This window comes from Rosa chinensis, chromosome 6 (assembly GCF_002994745.2).
Source record: "Rosa chinensis cultivar Old Blush chromosome 6, RchiOBHm-V2, whole genome shotgun sequence".
NCBI lineage: Eukaryota > Viridiplantae > Streptophyta > Magnoliopsida > Rosales > Rosaceae > Rosa > Rosa chinensis.
The window spans coordinates 26183464-26193715 of NC_037093.1; the positions used below are offsets into that span (position 1 = coordinate 26183464).

Sequence of the window (10252 nt, forward strand, 5' to 3'; positions counted from 1 at the left end):
TTGGAGTTAGGGGGTAATTCCAGGGTGGGTCCTGACATCTCTGTAGAAGGCTCGAAGTTGAAATTGAATGAGATGCATTCACTTGCGCTAGCATTAGGTCCCAAATGTGCTCAAATGTGCCGATGTCACCCCCTTTCATCTCTTGCCGAAACCTTTTCCTTTGAGGCCTTGGTCTCTAAGTTCAAACGGCACGAAGATTGATTCTCGAATTTTATGGTCTATTCCAATGCAAAACAATTGTCAATGTCATTGAGGACGATGGTGTCAATGGAAAGAAACCATGTGAAAGAAGGAAACAAAATGTATGATTCTATTGGGTTTCATATTTTAAAGTTGTATACTGAAATAAGCGGGTGTTTTGTATAGTAACTGTCTCAAAGTCACATTCCACATATTGCAACTAGACCAAAAAGTCATTTTCGTTACTCAGAAAAAAAAAAAAAAAATCGAGAAGTATATCAATTCACAATTTCGTTATTCAAAATGTATGATTCAGCTGGGTTTAATATTCTAAAATTGTATACTCAAATATGTGACTGTTTTATTTCACGCCGATCTCAAAGTCACATTCACATCCCACGTATTACAGATAGACTAAAAAACTCATTTTCATTACTCAAAAAAGGAAATCGGGAAATCGACACATGTCTATTTTTACATAGTAATTGACATAATTTAACCTATGAAAAAAAAAAAAAAAAACAATTGGTGCTCTAATTGAATGCTTTATCTTTGTTAAATCATTGATTTTTTTTTTTTATGAAATTTTGATTCTTCGAGCTGGTTTTCAGTTCATATGACTTTTTTCTTTTCTTTCAGAATATTGGTATTTTCTTACTGGAAAGTTTGGGTTAAGTTTCAGTTATGGTAGTTTAGAGATGATAGGTTGGATTCTACTAGGTAGAAATTAACCATGAAATGGGGTAGGAATTGGTTCTGTTAGTATGAAGGGTCTTGCATAACTATAGATGTCTGAATCACAAGGGGCGGCCGGGAAGAGGAGGACGAAGATGTACATGGGTAATTGTTTTTGGATTCGTGTTTTTTACCAGTTTTTCCTAATCGATGATTAAAGGGTTGGTTTTTGTGGTTTAATTCACAATTTCTTTCAGGTCTTCGGATACTCTAGAATCGATTTCCCAAGCTTGCAACTTTGTGGCACCATTTTGGCTTCTCATTAGTCACAGACACTCTGCAACTGGATTGGGCTTTGCAGAAAACAGAAGGAGACGAACACGATTCCACGAGCTTCAGGGCTTCATCCATCCGTCTCGGGTATTTAGATTTAGGGCACAACATGAATTTTAATTCAATCCCTCCCAATTATAAACCCAATAACTCTCATTTGATTTGGGATTGCAAAATTCGAGTCAAGCTTGCATTTTTACCGATTATGAAATTTGGATCGTGTTTAATTTTTATTTGTTTCATGGAAATTGCGGGAAGAATTGTTAGAAATGCTTACTTAATTACTCAGTAGCTAAAGCATCGTAATTTAGGGCTCTGTTTTACTTTCTCAAATTTCGAAATTTTGGTGCTTTAGTTTTCGTAATTGTTTGATCGAGTGATTGAATTGTGGGAGAATTGAAGGAAATGATAAGGAATTATCATTTATCTAAGAGTTAGTTCTGTTTGCTCCTGACTTTTGGTTAGTTGCCCCCTAAGGAGAGGAAAAAACAGTTTCCTTACACGTAACAAACTCTTTCTAGGTGTAGAGATTAGCTGCGGTGTATATATCACCTAACCTCCACCACTTCCCTCCACTATCGTTGTGTAATCCTTCACCAGCATTGCAGAGCAACTACTTTAAACACTAATCTGTTCATCGTCTGTTGAAAGTTCATCAGAGCTCAGATTCAAGATAGAACTGACCAAGAACTCTTCCACTTGCTATGCGTTTTCTGTCATTGGCTAGCGTTTTCTGTAATTGGCTTATGGCTTGCCTTCGGGGTTGGTTAATTAATTGTTTTTGTGTCCGTTCAATTTCAGGTATTTGAATAAATATTGTTGCTGCTCCTTAGTTCAAATGAGATTATTTGTGCAATATGGTTAGTTTAAATTATACATTTATGTTTATTGTCGGATTGCATGCAATTTTGTGGCATTTGTTTTTATTTTTTTGGGGGGTTTTCATCATGTTTTTTGTTTCTGGGTTAGTTTCCTATATATTAATATGTTTATTTGCATGATGTTCTGCTTGGAGTATATTCCAGTGAAGAATATGAAGGCAGGCTAAACAATATTCCAACAGTCTGAGCTGCTTCTTATTCAAAAGGAATACAAATTGTAATCTTCTCATCAGTTGTCAGGATTTTCAATTTATCTAAATTCAGGTCAGTAATTCAAACTTGAATGTCCCTGTTTGTTCATTCTGTAAATTCTATATATTTGTGCTGCCTTCACACACACTGTTAATTTTTAGGTAATACAATTACCTCTTTCCTGATTAAATATAAAAATATAGTTGGATTTACAGTTTTAAGCTTCAAGAGTCTTTTTATTTTGTTTCTTTCCTGTGGGGCTTGGGGTATTGGATGAGTGAAAATATTCGCAACAGCCTCAGGTAGTACAGCTTTAGTCTTCAAAATTTGACTTCAATGACATGAAAACTCAAGATTTATGTTTGTACTGATGATTGATACTTTGATAGTCTCTTAATCTTCTGTTTGAACTCTCACATGCTGGATTGATGGAGATAATAATGTCCAAAGGTTGAGTCGAAGGTTATATTAATTGATGTGGGATTTATAACTTTGTTCTTGATAAAGTGGATATCCAGGAATTAGGTTTGTTGTGATTCCTACAGCTTCTAATTATGAAAAAAAAAAAAAAAAAATCTTCTCTCTCATCTGTTAAACAAATCTTTAGGATAAATGTTTTGGTTTGTACATGCAAGTCTGAGAAAGAGTTTTAACATTTTGATTAAACTTTCTGATTATGTTGACTATTTATCTGTGTGGCAAAAATACATGTTCAATATACAAATGATTTTATACAAGCCTATAGCTGCAGATACCTCTGATCAAGTTTCTAGGTGGGAAATAGTGATTTTATACAATGCCTATTGTATATGGACTGATGTATTATCCTTTGTCCATAGTATGAAGGCATTCCTGGAAATACAGTAGCTTCAACATAGCTTAGTCTGCTGGAGTATCATTAAAATGATATATAATATCTGACATATATTACTTAAAAACCTGACTCAATTTCAGAACAAAAAAAAAAAATTAAATGGTTGATTGCTTTTGGGTAAAATAATGAATACGGAAGTAATCAAGATTGTTTAAATTTTTGGGTGTATGGAAAGAATCTGTTTCCAGCTGTTATTACCAAAGATAGCCCTTCATATGGTGTCTTCTGGTAATTGGTGCAAAACCTTGGTGATCTTTAGGTTAAATTTGTGACTGAAATTGAAGAAATGCCTAATGCATATTTGTTTTCATTTCCATGGTATGTCTATGAGCCATTTGACCTGCAAATGTATCATATATTGAATACAACCAGCAGCACATACTATCATTTCATAATTTAGGTTCAGCTTCAGTACTTTCTAATATATCCTCTTCAATTCTTTTTATCTTCTGAAATCACTTTGGCACTTATCTATGTCTAACTCAGAGCTAAACTCTACATTTCTGTTCTATGTGGGGTGTTCAGAACAGGAATATGGGTGTCAAAAGTTTACTTCATTGTTCCAAAGTCAGTTTATAATTATTCAAAATGGTTTATGTCTGGTATTGTTTTTGAAAGTAGAACCAAGAAACATATTTCATTTTCAACCCAATAAGGAATTACATAATGGGTGTTTGTAGTTTATTGTGCTCAATGACATTGCCAATTTGATGAAGTCATGTTTTTGATAACATCATACCATAGAAATTGGTAGAATAAGGTGTGTGAAATAATATCTTTTAAGAAATCTCATTGTACCAGTGGAGTGCATAAACTTTATGCTCCAAACTGAATGTTATACTCTCTTTTGCTGATTTGAAACACATATATGCTATGTGTATGTGATTTATTTGTAACCCGTCTTATTTTGACTTTTGAGTTTGCAGTTTTTTTGGAGTATATCGGATCTATAGCCTTCTCTGTCCTCTGTCTGCTCTTTTACAGGCTTTCATGAGAAAAAAAAAAAAAAAAAAATCCCTGCAGCATCTCGCGGGTTTAAGCACTAGTTAAAGGAATGAAAAACAGCTGTTTTCAAAATCATAGACTGTAAGAAATAACAAATGTTGTCGTGAATCGTCTACATGTCTGCTGCACGGTTAAAAGAAACTGTCATCAAATTGGATTATATCAAAAACACAAATCTTCCTGCAAGGTATTAAACACTTGCAAGATTCGTACTGGTCAAGCTAGTTTCTTAATTGGTTATGTTCTTTACATTTTGATTTGATTTTTCCCAGAGCTAAGTTTTCATGTCACAGTTGTCTGCCTTGCATGTCAGCATACTGTCAGACTTGGATAAATCAATTCTGAAGTTTTTGTGTTTTAAGACCTGCTTCTGAATTGGATAGATTCTGGAACTATAAGCATTATTTCTATGAATGTTTTATGTTTCACTGTTGTTTTAGGAATTTAAACTGAAGCATTATTTACTTACCCTAGAATTCTTAGGCAGCCTAGAAGTATTCGGAATTATCCAATCTGTTTTAGTGGACAGATAGACTTGATTGATAAGACTATAAACCTCCTATATCTCTTTGTTCTCTTCCAAGTTCTTCTATTATTCTTTCTTCTCTATACCTAAGTTCTATGTTTCCATGCTCCTACATCATTCGCCGGATTCCATTTGCATTGTAATTTGGAAGCCTACTATACTGCCTAAGTTGCTGTTTCATACTTGACAGGGTTTTGGGATGAAAATCAGTAAAACAGAGGTGAACTTGAGGAGGCTGCTTGCAGCTGCTCCTCAGCAACAAAACCAGGCAAAACTTTCGCATTATGTTGCTACTTTACGAGAACAGGTAGAACAGCTAGCTGAAGAGAGAACACCGGAAGGCTTACCTAGAGTTTCAAAGGCTGTCTTAAGTGACTATTCAGAGAAGATCGAAGCCATTGCTTCGAAATTAGCTGCTCCATTGCCTGATTTACAAGAACCACAGGAGTCCCTTGCAAGAATTTCGGTTAAAGCAAAGTCTTCTGAAACAGGAGACAATCAGAGTCCCCACTCTCCAGGTCTGAGAAGAAGATTTGTGCCCAACTCAAACATCCAAGATGGAACTCGTGAGACTCCTAGTGCAGATTCTCTGTCACCTGTCAAACTTGACGCTGCAGCTCAAGCGCACATTGAAAAGCATAGAAGACTTCAGGAGGATTTGACTGATGAAATGGTTGGGTTGGCAAGGCAACTCAAAGAGACTAGTCTCATGATGAGCCACTCCGTGCAAAACACTGAAAAACTACTTGACTCTACAGAGGAGGCTGTAGAAAGGAGCTTGGCTAGCACTGGTCATGCCACTGCACGGGCATCCGATATATACTCAAAGACCTCCAAGACTTCATGTTTCACATGGCTTTTGATGTTTCTAATGACGTGTATATTCATTATGGTGGTACTTTTAATTCGTGTCACTTAGTACGTGTATCCTTGGGTAGGAAGACGAAGACTGAGATTTCACATGCCTTTTGATGTTTCTAATGACATGTATATTTATCATGGTGGTACTTTTAATTCGTGTCACTGTGTATCTTTAGGTAGGAAGATGAAGACTGAGACACACCTTTCACCCAGTTCCTCTATATAACGACCTTTAATGCAAATGAAATTAAAATTACAGACCTGGCTGCTGTTATACACCTGCCAATAATAATATAACTCGATGATGTTGTAGGTATGCAGACCAAACTACTCTGCAAATCAACTAGTGATAAAGAAACTTTCTAGATTTACCCATGATTATTTGAAAAGAGTTAGAATCCAGGGATTCCAATGTCATTCATGCGGGGTAGAGTTTGCCATTTGCATTCTAGAAAATACGACAAAACTCTAGATAATTGTAATTGATCTAGCTGCGTGCAAAATCTATACTCGACTTTGTTATGATATTGGATGATTTCTTCATATTAATAAAAGTAATTGAAGAATTTAATGTTCGAGGTTTTGATCTTATTGACTGTGCAGCAAGTCCTTACATTCTAAGCTCTAAGCACTGGATAAATGTAATGGGAACATTGTAGGAACACAAGTAATTGAAATGCAGATTTCACCACTTGGCATAAAAAGGGAAGAAAACCAAAAATGAACTACATCTTCAAATTACTTTCCGAGTACTATGACAAGTACTATGATACAAAACTTCTTGTTATTCCTACTACTTTCTGCCAAGGAAAAATAAAATGGCACGAAAGCAGGGAAAATGAGTTGGTATGCATTATATATATACGGTTAAGCTGTAACACTGCAGGGTTTTCAGCCTTTTGTCAAGCGACGTGGATCAATTCTTGAGAAAATTACAGAGGTGAAATTTTTAACGAGTCATAAAACCACCATTAGACTAATCTCCTTGAACACATCCATTCTAAGCCTTCATAACACATCATGATTGTCATGATCATGATTCTCATGTGGAGTTGAGGGTGAGTGTTTCGCATTGGCAGGACCGAATAGCAACTCCAAGCAGAAGTTAGGGCCACATATTGATCTTCCTTTCTTCCCAATTTTATCCAAATCCCGAACAGTGAGCTGTAATTAAGCAACCTTAAATAAAAAACCTGTGACTTTTTATGTACATTTAATGAATCTTCATGCTTCCTGGTGTTTTCAGGAAAGAAGGCAGTACCTGTAGCAAGCTGTTCTTAATGAAAGCGGTGTTGAAGCAAGCGTAGAAGAGACGCCCTCCATTCATTTTTTGATAGAATATGACACGCACATCTCCGGTCACCTTTCGAAGCAATGTGATAAACCGACTTAGAGACAGACATTCCACAACATCGATCATTGAGACTTTCTACTCAATAACCATTATCAACTTACCTGTACAGGCTTATCAAAGTAATATTCAAGATAGGCCTTCTGGTATAGTATGGAACTTTCTGTATCCATTTGAACAACAACACGAGGTTCGTCTGAATCTGATTTCTTGTCTTCTTCATCACCTTCAATAAATGAGAGATAATAGCGAGGACTGCTCGTTCTCGAATACCCTTTCTTGATTTGTTTGCATGAACTTCTAGAAACTTCTATTGATGGACGATAAATTTGACCCGGAATCTGTTAACATGGGTAGGAAATTTACTCTTAAGTAGATGGAAGGAAATATTTAAGATGGCTAAGAATTTTTTGGGGTGGCCACAGCTAGATTTCTATGCTAGCTTATCAGAACATATGTAAAAAACAGCATATACCTCTTGCAACTCAGAGACCACAAAGAAGATCTTATTAATGCTACGTGTGTCATAACATCGGATTCTTCGTAGTTCTCTGCTACACGTCTGAGGTAAGTTGACTTCAGGAGGTTCATCATCGACTTCCGAAGGGAAAGAGAGACAATTTTCCCAGTACCCCACGTAACGACGTTGGCTTGGTATCGAGACCTGTTCAAGTACATATAGGTGGCAAATGTGCTTCTTAGTGTATCAGAATCACAAAAAGCAATGCTGAAACTAAGCAATTGATTGTATACGTAGAGACTCTAATTGTATCACTAAATAATGATCAGTGAAAATGGTTTGTTTCCGAGAACGAGAATGTGACTTTGATTTGTATTATATATAATTATTATATACCTAATGTGACTTACTCCTTCATTATTGGTGGTCCGTCTATGAGCATAGACTTGAAGTGCTTCCTCTGCTGACATCCCACAGTAGACTAGATACGCGCTTACCATTAAGCCTGTTCGGCCTTTGCCTGCCTGCAGCCAAATCATAGTGAAGAACAAAAATATTGAAAGTAGATTACTACTGGTACGTAGTTAATAGTTTATCGATCTAACAAAATAATGTTATTGGATGGATCAAACGACAAAGGCATTGTTGAGAAAAAGATGGCTTTTTACTGGATAATTGGTACTCAAGTTGCCAAACATATATCTATTCATTTATCAAGATCGAGCAGGTGAGTGTTTCTTGCTTGTTATTTCATCAAGAAGCAAGCAATTGGTTACTCAACTCAATAGTTGTTTGGTACATAAAACAAGGGGAAGCTCCTTTTGAACTTTTTCTATGGGAGTTAAATCTACACTCCCCCTTTTACAATCCATGCACACTCCATGCATGTTTTCTTTTTTGGCAACTTAAATTTTGTCTTTTTTATAAGAATTTTTACCAAAGAATGAAAGAGGAGTGTGGATCACAAATTAGGGAGTGTAGATTTCACTCCCTTTTTTTAGTATGGTTCGATTAAAATTGGAGAATGGAATTAGATAGATCATATCAGTTATAAGGAGGAAAAAAAAATTAATGAAAGAGATTCACATATTTATGGTAATTGATCGTCTAATTTTTTTTTTTTTTTTTTTAAATATGCTTACCATGCAGTGTATAACAGCAATGTTTTCTGGGTCACTCTTGAGCCATGATTGCACGCTTTCGCAGAAAAGCTTGACCATTTCAAGAGGTGGAACATGGTTATCGTCAAAAGGATACCTCTCCACACGGCCATAGAAATGAGATGGAGCATAATGCTCTTCAATGCAGAGGTTGTAGATCTAGAAAAACACAACCCCATTCATAAACACCAGACTACAAATAAAATTAACAAGAACAAATCATTAAGGGGTCATTGGTGTAATTAATTTAAGGATCGGACCAATACCTTGTAATGTTCTGGATGCCTCATATCAAGCACAGACTTGACCTGCCAGAGAGGATTTCGATACATTGCACGCATCCGCTCTGCAGGGAACGACATTGCTAATATGCAGTTGGTGATGTAAGACATGTCAAGATCATAGCCAGCAACAAGCATTCGCCTCCGTTGCTTAGACACCAAGTTACGGATGTAAAAGCTGTTACTTAGGCATCTGACCAGTTGGTGTTGTAAGGTTAGGCTTTCAAGCTTTCCTGGCGCTGGCATGGCTTCTTCCTTTGTTAACTTCATTCCCATTTTAGCTTGCGGATGGTACAATGGTGCCTGATCAAAGATCAAGAAGAACTAATAAAATTCAATTAAAACAATCCAAACTGCGTACCACTAAATTTGAACATCAATTAAGAATGGTGTGTGCAATTGTGTACCTGCAGAGCTGAACATCAATTGTGATGTGGAAGGGATTGGATTTTGGAAGCAAATTCTAGGGCAAAACAGAATGAAACCCCCAATTCAAAATTTGGGGGGAACCCTAGAATTAGCGGGAGAAAGAAACAATGTTTTGGGTCAGGGTGGCCAGAAGGTGATGACCTCCATTACTATTAGTTGGGAAAGGAGAGAAGGGCAGAAAAAACCTGATTGCAATTGAGAGATCTCCGCTAAATTTGGGTTTCTAGGCCCCCAAATTTGGAGGAAAATTGTTGTGCCAAGAGAAAAAAAAAAAATAAATTCAGAGGAAATTTGGCTTTTTTTTTTTTTTTTGAGAATTAAGAGGAAATTTGGCTGAGAATTTAAATCAAGGTGTGTTTTGTGACTCTTAATTAAGACCGCTGGGATCGGCGGGACTGTCCTGGCCTAACTCAAATAAACTTTTACATCTCATTTCCTAATTACCTGCAGCATATGCATCCACGTTACGAAGGCAGTTGTTGTTAAACAGCGACAAACGTGGCCCGTGGCCCACCATTGTATTGATACTGTCCCAACTTAACCACCCGTTAGGTGTTGGGTTTTAATCACAAAAGGTCTCGGTACAATTGGGTGAAATTCACCCACTTATAAGTTATATTTTATTTGTCACTTTTTCAATGTGGGATCTTTCCTCTCCAACACGCCCCCTCACGTGCAACCTAACTCTAGGTCTGCACGTGAAATTAATTAATCCAATTTCACATTGGAAATTGGGACACAAGTCTCATATCAGAGACTTGGTCAATACAATCCAAGGTCCACATTGGACACTTGGTAATTTCGATGGCAATACAGGGAACCCCAATTTGGACTCATGATACGTGCCTACGTAGAGACGCAATTGGAGAATGACCCGCTCTGATACCAAGTAGAAAAGAATACTTTGATTTTAGGGTTTTCAATAATAATTCTATTCATCCCACAAAGGGGTATATATACAAGGACAAGAGGAGTAGTCTAACCCTAATAGGAAACAATCATTCCCGCCACGCTTGTCGCTGTTTAACATGGTATCAGAGCAGG

The 10252-nt window shown here is 36.6% G+C and overlaps 2 protein-coding genes across 13 annotated transcripts; one reads left to right on the plus strand and one right to left on the minus strand.

Annotated features, from left to right (window-relative positions):
* The first annotated feature begins 747 nt into the window (after nucleotides 1-747).
* On the plus strand, nucleotides 748-5735 carry LOC112172639. Of its 11 annotated transcripts, none has more exons than XM_024310044.2 (6): nucleotides 748-1020; nucleotides 1113-1275; nucleotides 1990-2048; nucleotides 2214-2333; nucleotides 2520-2563; nucleotides 4857-5735. In XM_024310044.2, the coding sequence occupies exon 6, from the start codon at nucleotides 4866-4868 to the stop codon at nucleotides 5583-5585; it is 720 nt and encodes a 239-aa protein (XP_024165812.1). In that variant the 5' UTR covers nucleotides 748-1020; nucleotides 1113-1275; nucleotides 1990-2048; nucleotides 2214-2333; nucleotides 2520-2563; nucleotides 4857-4865; the 3' UTR covers nucleotides 5586-5735. The 11 variants fall into 11 exon arrangements, with proteins under 11 accessions (XP_024165812.1, XP_040364769.1, XP_040364767.1 ...); XM_040508835.1 differs by lacking the exon at nucleotides 2520-2563 and adding an exon at nucleotides 4120-4327 and having other exon boundaries at nucleotides 749-1020; nucleotides 2204-2333; XM_040508833.1 differs by lacking the exon at nucleotides 2520-2563 and adding an exon at nucleotides 4062-4327 and having other exon boundaries at nucleotides 749-1020.
* A 501-nt stretch (nucleotides 5736-6236) lies between these two features.
* Nucleotides 6237-9397, minus strand: LOC112171127 (phosphatidylinositol 3,4,5-trisphosphate 3-phosphatase and protein-tyrosine-phosphatase PTEN1). 2 transcript variants are annotated; one of them, XM_040509790.1, is made up of 8 exons: nucleotides 9187-9397; nucleotides 8765-9103; nucleotides 8481-8657; nucleotides 7749-7862; nucleotides 7354-7542; nucleotides 6983-7219; nucleotides 6789-6890; nucleotides 6237-6691 (listed from the first exon to the last, which is right to left on the minus strand). In XM_040509790.1, the coding sequence occupies exons 2-8, from the start codon at nucleotides 9053-9055 to the stop codon at nucleotides 6536-6538; spliced, it is 1266 nt and encodes a 421-aa protein (XP_040365724.1). In that variant the 5' UTR covers nucleotides 9056-9103; nucleotides 9187-9397; the 3' UTR covers nucleotides 6237-6535. The 2 variants fall into 2 exon arrangements, with proteins under 2 accessions (XP_040365724.1, XP_024164124.1); XM_024308356.2 differs by having other exon boundaries at nucleotides 6238-6691; nucleotides 8765-9082; nucleotides 9187-9396.
* Nucleotides 9398-10252: the final 855 nt, after the last annotated feature.